The sequence below is a fragment of the Diceros bicornis genome, chromosome 9, assembly GCF_020826845.1.
Source record: "Diceros bicornis minor isolate mBicDic1 chromosome 9, mDicBic1.mat.cur, whole genome shotgun sequence".
Classification (NCBI taxonomy): Eukaryota; Metazoa; Chordata; class Mammalia; order Perissodactyla; family Rhinocerotidae; genus Diceros; species Diceros bicornis.
This window is the reverse complement of record NC_080748.1, coordinates 28,450,742-28,475,934: the sequence shown is the minus strand read 5'-3', so window position 1 is coordinate 28,475,934 and position 25,193 is coordinate 28,450,742. Positions and strand designations below refer to the sequence as shown.

Genomic DNA, 25,193 nt, shown 5'->3' with positions numbered 1-25,193 from the left:
AATTCTAGAGTGACTGAGAAGGAAGTTTGACGAAAGGGCAGTAGAACCAGCAGCTGAACAGGAACAGGTGAGTTTATCCCAGTTATGTATGACTCAGAGGACGTGGGGGGGATGGAGCAGGGTGGCTACTGCTGTAGATTAGGAAAAGGAAGGTGAGGAAGAAATGACAACAGTGAGCCTGGTGATTCAGGGAGTGTAGGCATAAAAGGACAAGGAAAAAGAGAAATTTGAATAGGTCACAGAGTTTGGTAGAAGAGGAAAGGAGCAAGCATTTGTTTGACCACCTTCTGTGCATGATGAATACATTCTTTCATTTACAACTCAAAACAATCCTAAGAGACTGTCTTTAGTAGCCTCATTTTAAAGGTGAGCAAGCTAAACCTCAGAGAGTAAGGGTTATACAGCTAGGAAGTGGGAGGATTGGGAGTCAAACCAGGTCTATTGGACTTCAAGTACAGTGTACATTCTCTCTAGCACAATTCAGGTGTAGGATGTTTGAAAAGAGAGGAGAAATGACCAGAAGAGATTGAAGTCACTTGAGGGAGATGGGCTGAGAATAAGAATCAAGATGTCTCCAAAGAAAAGACATGCATCTTCCCTCATCAACTCAGAATCTTCCTCCAGCAGCAAACCCTTCACAGCTGCAGAGCGTGAGAACTCCTCTCCCATCACTGTGGTCACTTTCTCAACTGCTGCCTCTTTATCGGTTTCCTGTCCCTGGGCTTCCACCTCACCCCTTTGATCACTAACAATCTTCTTATTCATAAATCCCTTGATACTTTTTATCTCCACTGACCACTCCCTCCTTAAAACAGTCTTTCTCTTGGCCTCCGTGACATTGCACCCTTGATTCATCTCGTGTTGTTTGGTCAGTCTTTCTCAATCATCTTTCCAGGCTTCTGTTCTCTCTGCCTGTCCCTTAATAATTGTTGATGTTCCCCAAAGTTTTGTCCTTGACCCTCTTTTCTTCTCTGTTCTTATACCCTGCATGAGTACATTGACTCCTCTGGCTTCAGTTACCATCAAGTGCTGATGGCCCCTGCATTCATCAGGCTCCCCCACCTCCTCATCCCCAGCTCTAGACTGCAATGGACGCTTCTGTTTGTGTGTTTCGTAAATGTCTCAAATTCACAATGCCGCCAGTTGAACTCATTTTCCCCCTAAACAGCATCTTCCTCTTATGTTCTTTTTCTTAGTGTAAGGCACCATTCTCCTCGCATGAGATACCTGAGAGGGTCCTTGACTCCCCCTTTCTTTGACCTTCCATAACTAGTCCATCCACAACTCCAGTCAACTCTCATGTCTTTATATCTCTCCATTCCATCCAGATATGTCCACTCCTTCTGCCCTGGACAATCACAAGAGTATCCCTACTAGTGTCTCTAAACCTAGGCTTGCCTCCTTCCAAACCGTCCTCCACCTGCTGCCAGAATTACCCCTCTAAAATACAAATCTGCTTCCCACATTTTAAGGGCTCCCATTGCCCTCAAGATAAAACCCAAACTCCTTAGTGTGGATGTAGGTCAGTCTCAAACCACCCTCTGCCCACGTCATCCTCCCTTTCACACTTCACCTAGACTGGGTGACTTGCAGTTCCCCAAACTTGCCATGTGCTCTCAGCAACCAGTCTTCGTACATCCTGTTCCCCTTTCTAGAGCCTCTGACCCTCTCTCCTTAGCCAACCTTTCCCCTCAGTACCTTAGAAAACTCTACCTTGTTCCCTGAGGCTCTCTGGGGCCACTCCGCAAATTCCCATGGCAGTCTGTACATCTCATTCTGATGGCCCTTCTCACCTTGCTTTGTCTATTAACTTCTCACCTCTAATAGAGCTTTGTCTATTAACATTCTGATTTATTCACCACGCTGAAGGTTCCTTTAAGTCAGGGATTTTGTTTTCTTTGTTGTCATGTACACAGGGCCTAGTATATGTGATTCAGAGAGAGGCAAGACAGCATTGTGACTGACAGCTGACAACTGGGCACGCTAGCTATTCCATGTCTCTACATTTCAGTTTTTCTCATTTAGAAATAACCAATTCAGAGTAGCTAGGGCTATTTGAGGATTAACTGAGTTAAGACACATAAGGAGTGTAGGGGAGGAAGACAATTCCTCTGCCCTCTAGGTCCTTCTGGCTGATCCGAGGTTTAAATTGACATGAGACAGAATAACAGGAGAAAATCAAACAAAGTTTAATAACATGTATACATGAGAGAAACCCAAGAAAACTGAATAACTCACCAGCATGGCCAAAGCTGCCACCTTAAAAACCATCTTTAGCTAAAGACAAAGGAGGATGTTGGGGGTCATGGTTTGGGGCTTCAAAGGGGGGGAAGGCAATTTACACAGAGATGGAAATGCAAATGTTTGTTAAACAAGTGTTTGCTGGGCTACCTATAGACAATGTGACCCAGGAGACAGAACTTTCATAAAAATGGGCTTGCTGGTGCTTTTTTATCACACGTATTTTACATTATACTATAGTTATCTTACAATATTAGCTCCTTCGGGGAACAGGCCTTCTGTCTTAAATTCTTTTAGGCAGTTTGGGGAAATGTCAAATCTTCTTCCTGAGTCTTCTGAGCCTTTTGTTCTTAAAAATAATCAGACCAAAGAGACACATTTTGGGGCGGCCAATTCTGATCCCCTCAGGAGATTCGCAGAGTGCCTACCACAGAGTCAACGCAGTACAGGTTGGCTGTTGCCCCTTGTTGAATGAATGAGCATCTGTGGCTTGAGGTGGAGGTGGGCTGACAGAGGAAGTGTGCTTTCCCAGAGCACTTCAGCAGGTTTGGCCAAGGCTGTGTGGCTTGAAGTGAGGAGTGGTGAGGGTGGCTGATGAAATCTGACAGTCAAGGGCCCTGATGTCAATTTACCAGAAGAATTTCCAACATGGGAGTTTAAAGTCCCAGAAACGGTGGCCAAACAGGACTCAGAACGTCACCTAGTAGCAGTCAGAGGCTGCTGGCACCGCAGGTCTACCTGTTCTCCTTCTGACGAGGTGCTGACAGGTTAGGAGCCACTGCCCTCTCCCTCAGAACTGCTTTGTGCAAGATCTCATCATTAATTCCTTGTAAAGGTGATGCAAACCGTGCCAACCTTTATTCTTCAGAAGATTATCTACTCTTTAGCAGTTTCTCACAACATGATGGCAGCTGATTGTCTAACTGCACATCGCTTGCTGCTGTTCCGGGTACGTCTGTGTCAGTGTGTGAGTGCCTTGGTTTTTGGGTTCTGAGGGCAGGTCACAGGCCCGTATCTAAGAACTAAAGGTACGCACACCTGTGGGCTCACGGTCCCGGTCAGTGCTGACGGTGCGGGAGGAATCTGTGACCTCCTGGGAATGCATCAAAAGATTTTTTTCTCTAAGTATAAATGAAATTAACTTCTGTGAGGTTTTGGACAGTTACAGCTTCACTATGACCATGACAACATTCTAAACATCAATATAAGCTATTCATCTTCATCAGGTTATGCAGCACGTTTGGTTTTCTTCATAACTGAAATACGGAATCTCCATCTGCTGCTGCTTCTCCCTGTTTCTTCTTTGTCGTTTTACTACCAGTAAAGCTGCAGGAGACAATGCCTTAATTCTCTCTTTGTTCCCAGCCACCTTTCAGTACAGGAAGCCGTGCGCGTGCTCGCTCTCTCCTCTCCCTCTAAAGCAGTGGAAATTATGCTGTCAATTTATTTCCTAATTTCCCTTGAATTTCCCTCTTCACATATTTCTCAGCTTCCTGTCACATACTTAATTGGTTTGGCTGATTTTTACAGCCACACCTAGAAGGCGATTTTTTTTCTTTTTTTTTTTTTTACAGTCTAGTGAAAGGTTGCAGTGTGGCGTAGTCAAATGTATTTTATATGGGCAGGAAAGAACAGTCCAAGTGTTTTAAAAGTTTCTCAAGAGAAAGTGTTGAGCTAAATGGAATTTTTGATCTGAGCTGGTCCTGCTTTTAGCCTGTGGCTGTTAGCTAAATGAGGCTGCTAGGAAGGGTGTTTGTGTATTTTCTTTCTTTAGCCTTCCAGGGATTAAGATGCTCTTGGAATCAAAGCCCCAGCTTCTGTAGTTATCCTCTCTCCACAACTGCAGCTGCTTGACAGCCATCGACCACTCCTGCTCCCCTCCAGCCCTTATGGGGCCCAGAACCAATCCCAACCTCAGGCAGAGGAATTGAAGCAACTCTAGGACTCAGTCTTACCTTGGTTTGATCTGATCCTGATATTGTGCCTCGATTCTAAAATTGGGCATCTTTCTTGTTCCTGAGATGCAGACCCCACCCCATCAGGGGACAAGGGCCCCTGTCTTGGCATCCCTGGCCTGAGTCTCTGTGCCCATGCTTTGTCCAGCACTCGGGCTCTCCAGGACTCAGGGCCTGCCTGCGATGGCCGGGCCTCCTTTCAGCTGCAAAGTCCTCTCCTCGCACCGTGTCCTGGCAGTTAAGAGGGCCTTGCTGCTTGCAGACTCACCTCCCCCGTGAGTTCTGCTTTCCTCTGCAGTTGCTCAAGGAGTCTCTGTTGCTAGGGTCTGTTCTTGGTCCCCCCACACTCCTCAATTCTCTGGTAGATCACCTGTTACTACCTTTTTTATGACCTCTTGTCTGCTGGCGTACCTGCTGTATTCCGTGCTCTGCCTATGATAAGGGACTTTCCCCATATCTGTAGCGGACAGTGTTTCTGAAGGCTTGCCACACTCCAGTGAGGGAGGATTGCAGGGCTGGGTCCCCAGCTTCCCTTCTCCTTGCATTTCACAAGCCCTGTTGGTCTTGAGATGGGAGAAATGGTTTTAGGGTCTTCACGGTCAAAAAGTTTAAGGACTTGATTGCTTTCATGTCTATTTCTACTGTTTCAGACTCTTCCCTGACCTCTTAGATACAAGCATTCACTACAATTCTATCAAAATCCTAGCTCTAAAGTCAGAGTCTTTAAGAGTAAAGTAGGTTCTGTAGTCCATATGGCCAGGACTCCATCTGTAATGGAATGCTTCCCTGAGAATTCCTCTGGCTGGTCACATAGCAGTCTTAGTTCCCGTGTGTTGACTCCTTGTCTCCTAGGCTCTGGGGGTTAACCCTGATTCTAGGGCTCTGCCTATCCAGAGCTGACACACAATTGTGATATCTAATCCAACACATTTGCTTCCTGGACTTGGTTGTGCTTGCTGCCTGTACTACCTCTAGCGTTTCAACTCTGCACTTCCTGATTCAGGGTTTGATCCCTCTGTCCTGGCCCTGCCAACCAATAGAAACTTTAATTCTCCACACGATTGAGTTAAAACACTTATCTCCAAGCTTCCCATTTTGCTGTATTCCCTTTCCCAAGTCAGGCTTACAGACTTCCAGCCTCCATGTGACCATTTCAGTGAATTGTATCTGCAGCCTTGACCTGTCTCCTGAACTCTAGTGTGTGTGCTCCCATCTCAGCTAATGGCTGCATCATTCTCCCTATAACCCAAGCTAGAAACTTCAGACGTGCTGTTGAGACAGATCACAAGGAGAGAGCCATTATCCATATAATCAGAACTAAGGCCCTGGGGTCATCTCAGAAATAGGATGGACCTGTATCAGCACTGCATATGAGAAATTTCACCGTGTCCATCTACTCCTAGGCTTCAAGAAATCAATTTACACAAATAAAACTCACAGGGGACTAAATTTTTAACCCACAATTCTAATTTGTATATTTATAATGGGGATTCTATTTTCCCTTTATTAGAATCTTCTATTCACAGTCCATAGCCTACACTCTTCCAGAAAGGCCTGACTAAGCAGATGGGTTATTAGAAGGTTTCTGGTAGGAATCGATGCAGAGCAAAGGAGTAGAGTAGACTTGAGAGATTTTCATCATACACCTGTCAGAATAATCTGAGAGTAATCAGTGTTTCTACAGAGTATGCCTTTCTAGCATACACCAAGAAAAGTATACTTTTTATACTTCTTATGTGAGAATTTTATAATTTTATACTTTAGTGTGAGAAGTGAAGTCATCAATTCATCTCTGTGGTCAGTAGGATGACAGATGTTGAAGCTCAATCCTTCCTATACTCTTTCATGAGTGTAGAGCAACTAGGGAGCACTTACTCAGTACCAAGTACCCTGTGAAGCACTCTCTCTCTATCTCTCATCTAGTTCTTACAACAACTCTATGACATAGATGTTACATACTCTTGTTGTGGGTTGAATTATGTCCCCCCAAAGAGATATGTCCAAATCCTAACCCCAGGTTCCTGTGAATGTGACCTTATTTGGAAATAGAATCTTTGCAGATATAATTAGTTAAGACAAGGTCATACTGGATTAAGGTGGGCCCTAAGCCCAGTATGAGTGGTGTTCTTATAAGAATAAAAGAAGACACAGAGACACAGAAATACACAGTGGGAAGACAACGTGAAGACACGGAAGGAAAATACAATGTGACAAAGTCAAGAGATTGGAGCGATGCATCTACAAGCCAAGAAATGCCAAGGATTGCTGGTAGCCACCAGAAGCTAGAAGAGGCAAGGAAGGATACTTCCCTAGAGCCTTTGAAGGAAGCATGGCCCTGCTGACACCTTGATTTCAAACTTCTAGCCTCCAGAACTGTGAAAGAATAAATTTCTGTTGTATTAAGCCACCCAGTTTGTGGTACTTTGCTAAGGCAGTCCTAGCAACTAATACAATCTCCATTTTACAAATGAAGTAATGGATGCTCAGAAATGCTAATTTGCCCAATAGTAAGTACCTAGAGCTCCCTGACTGCAAACACTTGAACACTTACTGGCTGACCTGGTCCATTGTGTGTGTGCGCGTGGCGGGGGGGGGGTCTCTTTCTCTTCCATCAAAATCATGTTCCAGATAAATTATATAACAGTCAGCATTTCCCAGGTAAGATAGTGTAGAACATTAGTTCTGTGGGATATTAGAATATGTTGTCTATGTTCGTGTTTTACTCAAGTCTTTATAGGCCAAGGTTCAAGCCTAGTCAAGATGAGGGCTCAGAGGAGCCTGGCTAGAGTCTGGTCAAGGAAAGAATCTTTGTCGGCTTCCAGAGGAGGAGTTGTATAATTTATGACTTTCACCAGGGTCAGAAATGAGTTATGGATGATCCTTTCCAGTTGCATTTCCCAACTCTGGTAGTTGTTGCTTGCACAGTATATATGGCAGAGAGTCAGCTATTCCTCCTGGGAATTCTTTAAAATACAGAGGTTTCTCTGTATCCTTTTTAGGGAAACATGATTCAAGGGAGAGGTGGTAGTTTCAAACATCTGAAATTCTCTAACAATTATCCTGAATACACAGGATGATTTAGTGCATGGCAGGTGGGTATAAGCCTAGTGTCCATATAAGAAGTATCCTAGTGGGGCAAAGACTGTACTGGCGTTGGGAATTTAGGAATCATTTATCACAACAAGCATGAGCCTTTTTCTTTATTCGAGCATCTGTGGGGGGGTCACTTGAGATGGATAGAGTCCTTCAGTGGAGTCAAACAACCTATAATATCAGGCTGCAAGCAGGCTGGAATGTCTCTGAAGAAAATAAAGTAACTATTTTCATCTAGGATGGGTCCAATCTCTGTTCCCACTCCTAAAGGTTTAGGTGTTGCTGATAGAATTGTAAGGACCTCAGCAGAAGCGTTTTGTTGATGTGGGGTCAATGTAAGGTTTTTATAAGAGTGACGTTTGGTACTCTACCCGGCAAGGTCATCATTCAAAATGGAAGGAGAAATAAAAAGTTTCCCAGACAAGCAAAAATTAAAGGAGTTTGTCACCAAGAAACCAGTGCTACAAGAAATGCTAAAGGGACTTATTTAAGGGGAAAAGAGAAGACCACAAATAGGAAAAATTATCTATTTCCATGATAAGAGGGTAATGGATACAAATGCACAAAAAAGAGGTTAGACATGATATCAAAAACATAAAATCTGGGAGGAGGGGAGTTAGGGAGTAGAGCTTTCAGACAGAGGTCAAACTAAAGAGACCATCAACTTAATATAGATTGCTATATACATAGGTTACTGGATATGTTTATCTTTGGATTTACTACATAGTGCCAAACTGTTTTCCAAAGTACTTGCAACAGAAATGACATCGTGGAACTAGCAGAGTAGGGAGCTCCAAGAATTGGTCCCTTGCAAGAATTGGTCTCCCCAGCAATAGTTAATCTGGCAAAAACTGACAGAATTAATTTTTTTGGAACTCTGGAATCTAACCAAACACATATGTCAACCAGAGAATACTTATTGAAGAAAGAGGCTGCTGAATTTTGGTGAGAAACCGTGTGGTTTTTGCTTACCTGCCTGGCATCCCCTATTCACCAGCTTGGCAGCAGCCTTGTAGACAATGGCCCATGTTCCCAATACAGCTAACTGGTGCCAGGGAAAGCAGTTTGGACCTTGTTCTCAAAAATTGTGGTCACGCATTTCACCTGTCTGGTGTCTAAGGGACCGGCACAGAGACTGACCTTTACTTCGCTCCCCTCAGGTTGGAGTGGCTTTCTGGGTGGCATCTGAAGGAAGCATTTAAAGGTGTATGCTACCCATTGCTACCTGGGGCAAGGAATGAAGGATGAGGCAGACCCAAAATCCTGGGTGTGAGGAGGCTGAGGAGGAAGATTCTTGGGGGAATAAGAGCTGTGAAGGGCTGCCACATACACTGAGGAATCTGGAGTGCAATGTGCATGCCCAGGGCCAGACACATGCCCAGAAAAGACCCTAGACTTACACTTCTGGCTGATCTTTGGACTCCACATAAGCAGGAGGCGAAGGCTAAGGCAGAGATGTAGTCAGCTTGGCTTAGCAATGAAGGAGTGTCCTAGCTCAGAGCCAATATGCAGATGAAGGGAGGTATTTTTCTTTTTGTCTCCAGGAATTTAAGGAAATATCTTCTGGTCACTAGCTGACTGTTGAGATAAGAGAACAGAGACTTCAGTGAGCATACAAGGAATACAATCTTTGCAAAAATAGTTTATAAAAGTCACTAAACAAATGGACAACTGCAACCCTCAACAATCAGCACCAGAAAGCCCTGTGGAGGGAGCGAGAATCTATAGAGACAGAAAGCAGGTAGTGATTGTTTGGGACTGGGGGAGGAAGGGGGTGCGGGGTAAAAAGACGATAGCTAAAGAGTACGAGGTTTCTTTTTGAGGTGATGAAAATGTTCTAAAACTGACCGTGGTGATGGTTGTGTACATCTGTGAATATACTAAAAACCATTTTGCCATATGGGTTAAATGATTTAAGTGCATTTCATGATATGTGGATTATAGCTCATAAAGCTGTGTTTTTCTTAAAAAAAAAAAGTGACATTTGGGATTAATTATGCAAGGGAAACAAATATCAGAAAAGATATGTAGAAGAAAATTTACCTTTTGGAGTGTTTTCCTAAAAAGTTATTAAATTTTGTCAGTAATCAGTTAAATTCAGAACAGTAGCTATGATCTGAGAAAAACACATCAGAGAATTTTGTTTTTCTTAAGTGGCAGAAGACCATAATGGGTTACAGGATAAATATAAAGAAGATCATATTAGTTAATAGAGGAGGCCCAAGTACAATGATGGACAAGATTAATGATAAAGGAAAAGAAAAAGAGTGCTAAACATCAGAAAATTAATTTTGTTCTGTCTTGTGTGAAAGCTGTCTGCTTCTGCAGTCAGTAGTTTGTTCTGCTGTTTGGAGCAGCAGCTGTCCACTTCTGTAAATCATCAGCTTCTGGAAAATTTCTAAAAATATTCAGTTTGAAGTCTCTCAAAGAAATGAATTTCCAGTAGCTGGGGGGAAGTTACATAAGTCTTTTTAGATGGAAAACATGAATCCAAAGATTAAAATATTGGAATCTTAATGCCGTGTCAGTTGTTAATAGTACCAACAAGTTTCTTTCCATCAAGGTTCAAGAGAAGCTTGTCTTTTGCATCTTTTCCAGAAAACCAAATATCTGGGTTTCAGATCACACAGAAGCTGCTTTGGAGGATATTTTGGAAACACAACTTTCCCACTGTCATCGCATTAGATTGCAATAGGATAGGATCAAGGATTGGAAGTAATTCCCAAATGCATAAGGTAGCTTGTTATTTACTTAGAAGGAGATAATTTGTGGGTCCTAGAGGAGACTGATCTTATCACGCACTACCAAGGCCAATGGAAATACTTTGGCTACTAAAAGTTTGATGGTTTTAAAATTCCATTAGTTCTTATTACCGTCCCTGTTGTTTGTGGATAAGGACAGTGATGTTTCTAAGTAAAAGGTAAAGACTTATGGTTCTTTAATGACTGTATCAGTGAAATGTGTGTCTTTATTACTGGAGAGATAAGTTGGGATTACAAAATTAAGCAATTTTATTTTCTACCATTGCAGCCAGAGCTCTCCAGCAAAGAAAAGCCTTAACAAGCTCTGAGAATAAACAATATCCAGAACATATTCATAGACCTTTTGGAGATGTTCAAAAGAGCCTCGAGGCTATAGTTGTCCATGTCCTACCTTCACAGTCTTGCTAGGATTGTGTTGATGGTAGATGGGACATGCATTGGAATATCCTTAGCAACAGCCTTAAAATGACCCCACCAATGTTGGTTTAATATCATCCAGTTTATCTCTGCTATTGTAGGTAATATCATGAAGCACTTTTTCTAAACTCTACTTTTATTATGGTTCTCTTCTTAGGTAATAGCAAAACACCTCAAGGTTCTCTAATTCATCATCTATTTTATATGGGTTCTTGTAGTGTCAAGATATCTCCATTTCTAAAGCATTTTAAATTCATGGACGAATCCAAGATCGTACACCTTCTATCAGTATAACTATTTGTTCTTTTATCAGCTGGCAGGTCTGGGTAAAGGCAATTAACCTAGTCGTGTGAACTTATTTTATTTTTGAGTGAAGCTTATTTTTCAAGGGTCAATTCAAGTCAGTGATAGCACAGCCTGCTTTGCAGTTTTTCGTTTTTCTTTTCAAATATGAGCCAACTAACAAACAAAATTAAATCAGGGATATCCAAGGAAGAATCTAGACGGTCCCTGGGCTTCTTTTTCTACAGATGAGGGAAGGAAGGTAGCTGTGTTCAGAGTGTTACAGCAATGGATGGTGATGTTTGAAGGGAAACCAACAAAGTTGTACAGGTTAGGTGATTAGCTGAAAAGTCCCGAGTTATTTCTAGACATGAAAAGAGTCTATATAGCAGGGAAACTATTAAGTTTAGTGGAAACCCTAGAACTAAGTTGACTAAGTTTACTTAAGGCTTCTACAAGCCTTGCTGCAGCTGCTATAGCTCCTAGACAAGATGGTTCTGCCGTGGCTACCGGATCTGATGGAAGACTGAAATAAACAGTTGGTCTCTGATGAGTCCCATGTAATTGAGTCAGAACTCCTAGTGCTTGTTCAGATGTCACAACAAAAAAAGAAAAAGGTGGGGCTGGCCCAGTGGCGCAAGCAGTTAAGTGCACACGCTCCACTGCAGCGGCCCAGAGTCCACTGGTTCGGTTCCCGGGCGAGCACGGATGCACAGCTTGGCAAGCCATGCTGTGCTGGTGTCCAAAGAAAAAATTAAAAAAAAAAAAAAAGAGGTTTTGCAAATCTAGATTCCTAGAAAAAAATCTTTCAATACTCAATTATTATAGTAATTTTTATATTTAAACATGAGCATACTTCTTTTAACTTAAAAAGTATGTAATCTTTGAAAGATATTTATATTAGCATATTTTAAGTATAATTAACTGAGGAAATTCAACTTTCTTTTTTTTTTTTTTGAGGAAGATCAGCGCTGAGCTAACATCCATGCCAATTCTCTTCTTTTTGCTGTGGAAGACTGGCCCTGAGCTAACATCTATTGCCAATCCTCTTCCTTTTGTTTTTCCCCCTGTCTCCCCAAAGCCCCAAGTAGGTAGTTGTACGTCATAGTTGCACATCCCTCTAGTTGCTGTATGTGGCACACCGCCTCAGTGTGGCCAGACAAGCGGTGCGTTGGTGCACGCCCCTGATCCGAACCCCAGGTCGCCAGTAGCGGAGCGTGCGCCCTTAACTGCTAAGCCACAGGGCTGGCCCTCAACTATCTTTTTAATTCATCAGTATTTCGTTACTAAGTTTGGTAAACAAAAGAGCTCTCATAATTGTTTTAAATTAATTAAAATTCAAAGGATTTTTAGAAATCTAATTATTCCCATTGTCCTTACTTTCAGGGAATGAAGGAACAAATCTTGTGTTACCTATTGGCCATTGTAGTAAACCTAAAGATAGTTTAGGCACAAAAGCTGTATTAATAGCTTCATTCTTCTGAATTTGGGACCTGAATTGGGAAAGGAAGAATCAAGAATAGTTGTCTGAGGAGCCAAGATATAAGTCATAAGTATCTAGAGTCAAGAAATGATTATAGGCAACATTGTAAAAACACATAGCATTGTAAAAACAATAGCTATTAGGAACTTCACTTTTTTTTTTAAAAGCAAGGAATGTTTTCAAAAATGATTTAAAAGTACATCAGAAGCACTGAAAGTTAACAAAATCTTTTATTGACAAAAAGAAATCTTTACTAATATGAACATAAAATAACCTAAATATTTTATACTAAGAAGACCCAAATTTTAATTTTATTCTTTTTGTGCATGATTCATGTAACAATCTGCCGTAAGGATTTGTTAATATGCCCTTATGTGTATGCATTTAGGCATTCACAAATACGTAAATATACAAATAAGTAATACATTTAAAGTGTTTAACTATAGCTTTAAAATTAAATCTATTAAATAAAATAATGTGTATATCATATTAAATTTATTCTCTGGATAAACTGTTTCAGCTTTCCTAATAAACAAACAGAAAATTATATTCATTATCTTGTATGAATGTTTGGATTTCTCTGTATTAGCCTTTTATATTAATTATCATCTTTAACCAAAGTATTCAACTTTCCTTTTCTTCAGGCATAAAAAAGTTAGAGGAGAGGAAATAAAGAATTAGATATTTTTCTGTCTACTAACATTTATTTCACACAATTTAAACAACTTTGATGTATAAACATATGATATAATTCAAAGGCATGTGAGTATTTTGTTCATCTATTGCCATTCTAAGAAATAAGGTAAAAATTATATTTAGTGACCAGTGTTTTGTATCTGTTTCTTATTTGGAAATTGTTTAGGCGTCCAAAGATGGTTTATTAACTAACTTAACCATTTGTCTAAGATCTTAAAGTTAGTTAAGGGTCAGAAAATTATAATTTTAGTTAACAGATTAAATCTTTGTGATTTGTAGCAATGTGATAATTTTATAAAATTAAACCTTTATTTGATTTATTTTTATTGCAGTAACATTGGTTTATAACATTGTATAAATTTCAGGTGTACATCATTATACTTCTATTTCTGCATACATTACATCATGTTCACCACCCAAAGACTAATTACAATCCATCACCACACACATGTGCCTAATCATCCCTTTTGCCTTCCTCTCTCCCCTCTTCCCATCTGGGTAACCACCAATCCAATCTCTGTCTCTATGTGATTGTTTGCTGTTGTTTTTATCTTCTACTTATGAGTGAGATCATACAGTATTTGACCTTCTCCCTCTGACTTATTTCGCTTAGCATAATACCCTCAATTTCCATCCATGTTGTCACAAATGGCTGGATTTCATCGTTTCTTGTGGCTGAGTAGTGTTACATTGTATATATATACCATATCTTCTTCATCCATTCATCCCTTGATGGGCACTTAGGTTGCTTCCAAGTCTTGGCTATTGTGAATAATGCTGCAGTGAACACAGGGGTGCATGTATCTTTACACATTCGTGTTTTCATGTTCTTTGGATAAATACCCAGCAGTGGAGTACCTGGATTGTATGGTAGTTGTATTCTTAATTTTTTGAGGACTCTCCATGCTGTCTTCCATAGTGGCTGCACCAGTTTGCACTCTCACCAGCAGTGTATGCGGGTTCCCTTCTCTCCACACTCTCTCCAACACTTGTTTCCTGTCTTGTTAATTATAGCCATTCTGACGGGCGTGAGGTGATATCTCATTGTAGTTTTGATTTGCATTTCCCTGATAGTTAATGATGTTGAACATATTTTCATGTGCCTGTTGGCCATCTGTGTATCTTCTTTGGAGAAATGTCTGTTCAGGTCTTTTGCCCACTTTTTAATTGGGTTCTTAGTTTTTTTGTTGTTGAGATGTTGTATATTTTAGAGATTAACCCCTTATCAGATGTATGGTTTGCAAATATCTTCTCCCAATTGTTAGGTTGTCTTTTCATTTTGTTGACTGTTTCCTTTGCTTTGCAGAAGGTTTTTAGTTTGATGTAGTCCCATTTGTTTATTTTTTCTATTTTTTCCCTTGCCCGGTCAGACATGGTACTTGAAAATATGTTGCTGAGCATACTGCCTATGTTTTCTTCTAGAAGTTTCATAGTTTCAAGTCTTACATTCAAGTCTTTAATCCATTTTAAGTTAATTTTTGTGTATGGTGTAAGAGCATGGTGTACTTTTATTCTTTTGCATATGGCTGTCCAGTTTTCCCAATACCATTTATTGAAGAGACTTTCCTTTCTCCATTGTATCTTCTTGGCTCCCTTGTCGAAAATTAACTGTCCATAGATGTGTGGGTTTATTTCTGGGCTCTTGATTCTGTTCCATTGATCTGTGTGTCTGTTTTTGTGACAGTACCATGCTGTTTTGGTTACTACAGCTTTGTAGTATATTTTGAAGTCAGGGAGTGTGATACCTCCAGCTTTGTTCATTTTTCTCAGGATTCCTTTGGCTATTCTGGGTCTTTTGTTGTTCCATATAAATTTTAGGATTCTTTGTTCTATTTTTGCTAAAAATGTTGTTGGAACTTTGATAGGGATTGCATTGAATCTATAGATTGCTTTAGGAAGTACGGACATTTTAACTATGTTAATTCTGCCAATGCAAGAGCATGGAATATCTTTCCATTTCTTTGTGTCTTCTTCACTTTCTTTCAACAATGTTTTATAATTTTCAGTGTACAGATCTTTCACCTCTTTGGTTAAGTTTATTCCTAGGTATTTTATTCTTTTTGTTGCAATTGTAAATGGGATTGTATTCTTAATTTCTCTTTCTGCTACTTCATTGTTAGGGTATAGAAACTGATAGTGTATAGCAACTGATTTTTGTGCGTTGATTTTGTATCCTGGAACTTTACCATATTCGTTTATTATTTATAAAAGTTTTTTGGTGGATTCTTTAGGGTTTTTTAATATATAAAACCATGTCATCTGCAGATAGTGACAGTTTCACTTCTTCCTTTCCAATTTGGATCCCTTTTATTTCTTTTTCTTGCCAGATTGCTCTGGCTAGGACTTCCAGTACTATGTTAAATAGGAGTGGTGAGAGTGGGCATCCTTGTGTGGTTCCTTTTCTTAGAGGGATAGCTTTCAGTTTTTCACCATTGAGGATGATATCAGCTGAAGAATTTTATAAAATTAAACCTTTAAAAAGGCATTCATGGGGGCCGGCCCCATGGCCGAGTGGTTAAAAATTCCGAGCACTCCACTTCAGTGGCCCCGGCTTCGTGGGTTTGGACCCTGGGTGCAGACCTACTCTACTCATCAGCCATGCTGTGGAGGCATCCCACACAAAATATAGGAAGACTGGCACAGATGTTAGCTCAGGGCTAATCTTCCTCAAGCAAAAGAAGAGGAGGTTTGGCAACAGATGTTAGCTGAGGGCAAATCTTCCTCAGACACAAAAAAAGAGAGATATCCATTGTTATCACTCATTTTAGTTGAATACAATTTTATATGTGTGATTTTAAATTTTATGCAAGTTATGGAAATAGTGGAATCTTGCTTAACTCATAAAACTAATGTAGGAAATTCAGTTTAATCAAAAGAAATTTAACCCTGGCTTTGTCCAAACCAAAATATTGTGCTGACACTTGCTTATACATTAAACTAATTTTTTAAAGACTCTGAATCATGCCAAAAACGTTATCTTCTTTTAACTTGAAAATAATGCCTTTTCTTCTTTTCTCATAACTGTAATAATATAGCCTATTATGTAAATATACTTTAGTGTTCACAAAAAGAAACACATTTTAGGGGCCAGCCCAGTGGCGCAACGGCTAAGTGCACGCACTCCATTTCAGCGGCTCGGGGTTCGCAGGTTCGGATCCCAGGCGTGCACCGACGCGCAGCTTATTAAGGCATGCTGTGGCGGCATTCCTTATAAACCAGAGGAAGATGGGCATGGACGTTAGCCCAGGGCCAGTCTTCCTCAGCAAAAAAGAGGAGGATTGGCATCGGATGTTACCTCAGGGCTAGTCTTCCTCACACACACAAAAAAGAAACACATTTTAATAACTTTTTCTTTCTTTATTTCAGACATTTTGACTGTTTATCTGGAATAGATATTCCTAAAATGTGCACATAAAAAGTGAATGACTCTTGGGGATGGTCCGTGGTTAAAGTTTGTGCACTCACCTTAGGTGGCCCAGGGATCCCTGCACACTGCTCATCAAGCCATGCTGTGGCATCTCTCCATATACAAAATAGAGGAAGATTGGCACAGATGTTAGCTCAGGGACAGTCTTCCTCACACACACACAAAAAACTGAATGACTTTTTTGATCAGGTAATCATTAATTTCCTAAGGGAAGGAAAAGGAATTGGAAAAAAAAACGAAAAGGGAGCCTGCTTACAATGTTAATGTCATAACACTGAAAAAGGATAATTATGTTCTCTCTGAAAAGAGAGAGAAGAAAGTTTATATAGAGAAAAACAGATTTTGAAATATATACTCACAAAAAAGAGTAACATTCAAATTATTTTAAGTTCTTGGCAATTTTCTCAATAAGTCTGATCTAAAAGCCAGCACTTATTAATCCTTCAGGTACGGAAGCAAAGGAAGGGACTATTTCCAACATTAAAGAAAGGGATCTCTCTTTTAGACAATCTCTTCTTGAAGGTTTCTTCACTTTTTGTTCTAAAGTACCTCTCAAGTAAACAATCTTGTTTATGTCAAAAGTTCTCCAAAGTGGCCATTGCAATTCCAAATTGTCTTTGGTGAAGCCGTGCAAGTTGCAGAGATTAGCATGCCATTTGTGCTACAGTGAGAAAAGCTGAAGGAAACAGGTCTTGGGCCTGGCAGAGGTGTAGTTTTAGATTGAGGTTCGGTGGTGTAAGGATGCTGCTTATCTGAACTTCTGTCTCTGGAATTTGGGCAAAGGTCACTTGGCTCCAGTTAGGGCTGAAAAAGCTAAACAAAGCAGTTCTCAGGATCACAAAGATAAGACAGAAGAAGTCCTTTCCAGTTTTGAAATAGTGACCTGCCACAAAATTTATCCAAAGGACAGTTTGTTCAAGGATTGCCAGTCCTTCTGAACTCAGCCCCTGGGGTGGCTGGAGGATAGACCTATAGGGCCTTTGCTTGTCCTTCCCTTATAGACTTTTCCTCTTACAGGTGAACAACATTTAAGACAATAGACAGACCATGGAGCAGGTATTAGAAAGCTAGAAAACAATTGTTGCAATTTACAGACTTACAAATCTGATCAGTAACTAAAATGTCTCAAAGGATTTATTCCTAGGAAAACAAAATAAACATCTGCTGAAGGTTCTCAACAAAATATGAGAGCTCAATTCAGTGTGAACTTAACTCCAACCATGAACAGGGGTCTCAAATGTGTGCACTATTACTGAGTTGAGGCACTTGTCCAAGGCAACAAAGACTTCACCCGAAACTCCATTTTTGTCAATGTCTCCCAGCCAAAGACCACTAGAAACAGACCTGTAATGGAACAAGCTGGTTCTGTTACTAATTGCAACAAGGCTCCTGAGAGCCTTCTCTCATCTTCCTTGGGATCACCTGTCCAGGTGTACAGTGTGTACAAGTTAGGGAAGAATGCTGTATGTGGGGAAGAGGACCTTTCACAACAACAACAAAAAAGGCCCTAAACACAAGAACTGTTGTGTAGTTCTTTCTAGATGGAATTCTGTAGTTATACTAGGGTATTCTGCTCAAAACACACCTAACATTTTTTTTAATTAAACTTTTCATTTTGAGATGATTATAGATTCTCATGCAGTTGTTAAATAAAAATAATAGAGAAATCCTTTGTATCCTTTCCCCCAACGGTAACATCTTGCAAAACTCTAGGATAATATCACAACCAGGATATTGACATTGATACAGTTATGATACAGAGCAGTTCTATCACGAGGATTCCTCCAGCTGCCCTTTGAAAGCCACATCCACTTCCCTCCCATCCTCAATACCTTCTTAATCCCCCGCAACTGCTAATCTATGTTCTCCATTTCTATTATTTTGTCATCTCAAGGATGTTATATACATGGAATCATACTGTATATAATCTTTTGAGATTAACTGTTTATCATATAGCATAATTCCCTGGAGATTTATCCAAGTTGTTGCATGTATCAGTAGTTCACTCCTTTTCATTGATGAGTAATATTCCATGGTATATATGTACCATAGTTTAATCATTAAAGGACACCTGTCTTGCTTCCAGTGTTTGTCTGTTATAAACAAAGCTGATAGAAATATTCATGTACAGGCTTCCATGTGAACATAAATTTTCACTTCCCTGGGATAAATGCCCAGGAATGCAATTACTGGATTGTACGGTAGTTGCATGTTTAGTTTTTTAAGAAACTGCCAAATTGTTTTCCAAAATGAGTGTATCATTTTGCATTCTCATCCACAATGTTTGAGTGATCCGGTTTCTCTGTGCTTGGTATTGTTGCTATTTTTTAATTTAGCCATTCTAATAGGTGTGTAGTGATATCTCATTGTAGTTATAATTTGCATTTCCCTAATGGCTGATGCTGTTGAACAACTTTTCATGTTCTTATTTGTTATTTATATAACTTCTGAAATATCTATTTATATCTTTTGCCCATTTTGTAATTGGATTGTTTATTTGTTTTTAAATGTTGAGCTTTGAGTGTTCTTTATATATTCTGGATACTAGTGCTTTGTCAAATATGTAGTTTGCAAATATTCTCTTCCAGTCTGTAGCTTTTTATCTTCTTAAGAGAGCCTTTTGCAGAACAAGTTTTTCGTCTTGATGAAGTCCAATTTATCAATTTTTCTTTTTATGGATAATGTTTTTGATGTTAAGTCTAAGAACTCTCTGCCCAGTTCTAGATCCCAAAGATTTTCTATGATTTTTTTTCCTAAAAGTTTTATAGTTTTACATTTTATGTTTAGTCCATGATCCATTTTCATTAACTTTTGTATAAGGTATGAGGTTTAGGCCAAGATTTCTTCTTTTGCCTGTGGATATCCAGTTGTTCCAGCACCTGCAAACAGACTGTCTTTCCTCCATTGAATCACTTTTGTACCTCTCTCAAAAATTAGTTGGGTGTATTTGTGTGAGTCTGTTTCTCTATTTTGTTCCATTGATTTACGTGCCTATCCCTTTAATACCACACAGTCTTGATTACTCTAGCTATAAAATAAGTTTTGAAATTGGGTAGATGGATTCTTTCCACTTTGTTCTTCTTTTCCAAAGTGTGTTAGCTATTCTAGTTCCTTTGTTTTTCCACATAAATTTTAAAATAGTCATGTCTATATGTACAAAAAAGTCTTACAAGGATTTTATTAGGAATTCCGTTAATCCTGTGTATCAATTTGAGGAGGATTGACATCTTCATTCTGCTGAGCCTTCCAATCTAAGAACATGGTATATGTCTCCATTTATTTAGAACTTTGATTCTTTCAGCATTTTGTAGTTTTCAGCATACAAATCCTATACATGTCTTGTTATATTTACACTTAAGTATTTCATTTTATTTTTTGAATGATTGCAAATGGTACTGTATTTTTAATTTCAGTATGTACATATGTTCATTGCTAGTATGTAGAAATACAATTGATGTTTGTATGCTTATCTTGTATCCTGCGACTTTGCTGAATTCACTTGTTACTTCTAGGACTTTTTTTTTGTACATTCTTTGAGATTTTCTGTGTAGACAATTATGTCATCTGCAAATGAGGAGTGTTTTATTTCTTACTTTCTGATCCATATGATGTTTATTTCCTTCCTTGCCTTATTTCACTGGCTAGGACTTACAGCACTATGTTGAATAAGAGCAGTGAGAATAGATAGCCTTTCATTGTTCCCAATTTTAGGGGGAAGGCATTCAGTCTTTCACCATTAAGTATGTTAGCTGTAGGTTTTTTTTGTAGACGATCTTTATCAAATTGAGGAAGTCTCTCTCTATTCCTCTGTTTCTGAGAGTTTTGATCATGAATGGGTATTGGATTTTGTCAAATGCTTTTTCTGCATTGATTGATATGATCATGTGATTTTTCTTTCTTAGCCTGTTTACATGAATTACAGTGATTGTTTTTTAAATATTGAACCAGCCTGGAGTCCATGGAACAAACTCTACTTGGTCATGGTGTATAATTCTTTTTGTATATTGCTAAATTCTATTTGCTAATATTTTTCTATGAGATTTCTTCATCTACATTCATAAGAGATATTGGTCTGTAGTCTTTTGTTTTGTTTTATACTGTCTTTATCTGGTCTGATATCAGTGTAATACTGGCTTCATAAAATAAATTGGAGTGTATATCCTTCTCTTCTATTTTCTGTAAGAGATTGTATGGAATTGGTGTTCATTCTTATTTAAATATTTGGTAGACTTCTCCAGTGAAACCATCTGGTCCTGGAGATTTCTTTTTCAAGCATTTTAAATTAAAAATTTAATTTTCTTAATGATTCAAATTATCTATTTCATATCGAGTAAGTTGGGAGAGTTCGTATTTTTTGAGGAATTAGTCCATTTCACATAAGTTGTCAAATTTATCTTTGTAGAGTTGTTCATAGTATTCCCTTAACCTTTTGATGTCTGCAGTGTCTATAATGATATCCCCTGTTTCATTCCTGATAACGGTAATTTGCATCTGCTCTATTTTTTCTTTTGTCAGTCTTGCTAGAGCTTTGGCAATTGTATTGACCTTTTCAAAGAATCAGTTCTTTGTTTCATTGACTTTTCTCTAGTTTTTTTTTTCTGTTTTCAGTTTCTTTGATTTCTGCTTTTATCTTTATTATTTCCTTTCTTTTGCTTGCTTTGGGTTTATTTTACTCTTTTTTTTTTTTTTAGCTTCTTGAGATGGGAGCTTAGATGATTGATCTAAGACTTTTTCTTTTGTAATGTATGCATTCAGTGTTACACAGTTCCCAAAAGATACTGCTTTTGCTGTATCTCACAAATTTTGATATGTTGTATTTTCATTTTCATTCAGTTCAATATATTTTTTGGTTTCCCTTGAGACTTCCTCTTTGACCCATGGATTATTTAGAACTGTGTTGTTAGTTTCCAAGTGTTTGGAGATTTTCCTGTTATCCCTCTGCTGTTGATTTCTAGTTTAATTCCATTGTAGTTATAGAGCACATTCTGTATGATTTCAATTCTTTTAAATCTGTTGAGGTTTGTTTTATGGCCCAGCATATGGTTTCTCTTGGTATATGTTCTGTGAGCACTTGAAAAGAATGCATGTTCTGCTGTTGTTGGATGAAATATTCTAAAATGTCAATTCAGTCCTGTTGGTTGATGGTGTTTTTGAGTTTTTCTATATCTTTGTCAGGTTTTTGTCTGTTTGCTCTATAAATTATTGAGAGAGGGTCTTGAAGTTACCAACTATAACTGTGGATTTGTATATTCCTTTCGATTCTGTTAGTTTTTATTTCACATATTTTGCAACTCTGTTGTTTGGTGCATACCCGTTCTTTTTGGTGGATAAACTCTTTTATCATTATCTAATGTCCCTCTCTGTCTCTGATAATTTTCTTTGTTCTGAAGTTTCCTTTATCTTATATTAAGAGCTACTCCTGATCTCCTTTGGTTAATGTTTTCACGGCATATATGTTTTCCATCCTTTTTTTTTCAACCTGCCAATACTGTTATTTGAAGTGATTTTCTTGTAGACAGCATATAATTGGGTCATACTTTGTTTTTGTATTCCAGTCTGCCAATGTGTCTTTTAATTGGTATATTTAGACTGTTTATGTTTAATGTAATTATTGATTTGTTAGGGATACATCTGCCATTTTATTTTAATTTTGTTTGTATTATCTATTTTTTTCCTGCCTTCCTGTTGGTTATCTGCATACTTTTTAAAAATTTCACTTTGATTTATCTCTAGTGTTTTGGAGTGTATCTCTTTGTATAGCTTTTTAGTGGCTGCTCTAGGTATTACATTATATATACATAATTTGTCACAGTCTATTGGCATCATCATTTTACTAGTTCAAGTGAAGTGTGGAAACCTTACCTCCTTTATGTCCCTTTACAGATATTTAAAGATATAATTATATTTAAAGATATAATTATCTTTAAAATATAATATAATATAATAAGTCTAAATTCTTCTACATCCATTTAGAATCACATCAGACAGTGTTATAGTTTTTATTTCAATCATCAAATATAACTTAGACTCAAAAAGAGAAAGAAAGCCTGTTGTATTTACCCATATTTTTGCTTATCATGTTCTTTCTTCTTTTCTCATGTTCTAAGGTTCCTCCTTTTATTGATTCCTTTCTGTTTAGAGAACTTCTTTTAGTCATTCTTTTATGGTAGGTCTGCTGGCAACAAATTCTCTTGGTTTTCCATCATCTGAGAATGCCTAGGTTTCTCCTTCAAACCTGAAGGATGTTTTTGCTGGATATAGGGCTCTAGATTGGCGGATATTTTCTTTCAGCATTTGAAAAATGTTGTGCCACTTCCTTCTGTCATAGATTCTGATCAGAAACCTGCTGTCCAGTAGATTTGGTCTGCAGTATTTCAGGGTACTTAAGTCAACATGGGCACTAGGCTAAAAGTTCTCTAAGTCTGAGGCTTTACCCTCACCAAATAAATTAACGTTTATTCTGCATTCTAGAAATTTATCATGAAATGTAATGGAGCATATATTAAAGACTTAACCAATATTTTTTGACTCAAGTTTCAAAGAAAAACTAGTATTTCTCTCTGATTCATTAAAACCTGGAAAGACGTAAGTGGTGAGCAGGAAGTAACTTTTTGTGTCTGTTTCTTTTTAATCCAGCATGGAGAGAAAACTTATATCATTGGTTCCATCTGTCTCCATATCAGAAAAAGAACTCAATGGCACCTTCAGCAGTAACAACAGCAACAGGAACTGCACAATTGAAAACTTCAAGAGAAATTTTTACCCCACTGTGTACCTGATAATATTTGTCTGGGGAGCCTTGGGAAATGGCTTTTCCATATATGTTTTCTTGCAGCTTTATAAGAAACGCACGTCTGTGAATGTTTTCATGCTAAACTTGGCCATTTCAGATCTCTTGTTCATAAGCACGCTGCCTTTCAGGGCTGACTATTACCTCAGAGGCTCCAATTGGATATTTGGGGACCTGGCCTGCAGAATCATGTCTTATTCTTTGTACGTCAACATGTACAGCAGCATTTATTTCCTGACTGTGTTGAGTGTTGTGCGTTTCCTGGCAACTGTTCACCCCTTCCGGCTCCTCCATGTCACCAGCATCAGAAGTGCCTGGATTCTATGTGGCGTCATATGGGTCTTTATTATGGCTTCCTCAATAACGCTTCTGAACAATGGCTCTGAGCAAGAGGGTAATGTCACATCATGCTTAGAGCTGAATCTCAATAAAATTGGTAAACTGCAGGCCATGAACCACATTGCCTTGGTGGTGGGCTTCCTGCTGCCATTCTGCACACTCAGCATCTGTTACCTACTGATCATCCGGGCTCTATTAAAGGTGGAAGTCCCAGAAACAGGGCTGCGGCTTTCTCACAAGAAGGCACTGACCACCATCATCATTGCCTTAATCATCTTCCTCCTGTGCTTCCTGCCCTATCATATACTGAGAACCCTCCACTTGGTCATGTGGAAAGTGGGTACCTGCAGAGACTGGCTACATAAAGCTGTGGTCATCACACTGGCCTTAGCAGCAAGCAACAGCTGCTTCAATCCTTTCCTCTATTACTTTGCTGGGGAGAATTTTAAGGACAGACTAAGGTCTGCACTCAGAAAGGGTCATCCACAGAAGAGGGAGTGCAGCTTTCTTGTCTGTGTGTAGTTGAAGATGGAAACAAGAGTGTAAGGGGTTACTAGGTGAGGCCCATTCTTGTATCCTTGTGTCCACCTTCATTCACACACAGTCTCCAAATGACCTTGTATGTATCCATTCCTAACAAAGGTCAATTCCCAACATTTATGTTGTTAACAAGACCTACTTCAAAAATTTCATTAGGTGCATTTTCAGTGATTGAGTCTAAATGAGGAATGAAAGAGGAAAAATTCCTACTAGAGTCTTGCAACCTGTCAGGCTGGGAAAAACTTCCAAGTGAATGCTACTTTTCATCAGATTCTGTACCAGATCTCTGCTCCACCACGCATTCTAAATTCTTAACTTTGAGACAACCCCAACTTCCTCAGCTTCTCCAGCTCCTTTTCCCTCTTCTATCCCCTGAGATATAACCAGTTAACAAAGTTACTGGAGACCCCAGAGCAGATAAGAAAAGCATCCTAAGAATTCAGGGGAAAGACTTTGACTGTGAAGAGGAAGGATGCCCTTTAACAAAGCAGAGTCAAGGTCCCAAACAAGAACAGTGAGAGAAAAAGGGAGAGGAGAATTGGGGCAAGAGAGAGCTAGTGAGAAGTAGAGGGGAGGAGGAATTTCACTTTATATTGGGAGAGAGGCTGTAGCACACGGAAGGCAAGAATGTTCCCTTTGCCTCTCTCTTGCTGGGGGTTAGGAAGGAGAGGAAGAGTAGGAAGAGGACCTGGGACTTTGCTGTAGGGGATGGAGGGATTGCGTGTGGAATAAGGGAGAAGGGTCAATTTCACTCTTGAGATTTGGGTTTAGACTGACTTCACTGCAGTTTTCACTCCTGCCCATTAATCCATTGGGATGGGAGCCAGAATAAAGGACGCAGCTCTAAGAGTTTGGTTGGGCACTCAGAGAGAGGGTGTGGTGGAGAGCAAGTTGCAAAGGTTGTACCTCTGAAATTCTATTAACAATTTGGCAGAACCTGAGTAGGGTGGTGTTGCCTTCCATTTTGAGAGAGTATAGAAAATCAGTGGATAGTGGGAGGGGGTCCCTTCTGTCTATTGAAACAAAGCTAAGGCTACTACCAACTACTACCACCATGACCGCTGTACTGCCAACAATTGAGTACCTTCTGCATGCTGGGCAGACTAGGCCAGGCACTTTACATTCATTAATCCCATTTAACCCTCACACCAAAGCCCTGTTTCCATTT

The 25,193-nt window shown here is 39.2% G+C and overlaps 1 protein-coding gene across 1 annotated transcript in view; it reads left to right on the top strand.

The window, feature by feature from the left end:
* The window catches only part of CYSLTR2 (cysteinyl leukotriene receptor 2), a 37,899-nt gene extending 13,150 nt beyond the window's left edge, over positions 1-24,749 (top strand). The window contains exon 2 of the mRNA XM_058548165.1: positions 22,993-24,749. Coding sequence (XP_058404148.1) covers positions 22,994-24,007 — 1,014 coding nt within the window. The 5' untranslated portion in view covers position 22,993 and the 3' untranslated portion in view covers positions 24,008-24,749. The remainder of the gene's footprint in view (positions 1-22,992) is intronic.
* Positions 24,750-25,193: the final 444 nt, after the last annotated feature.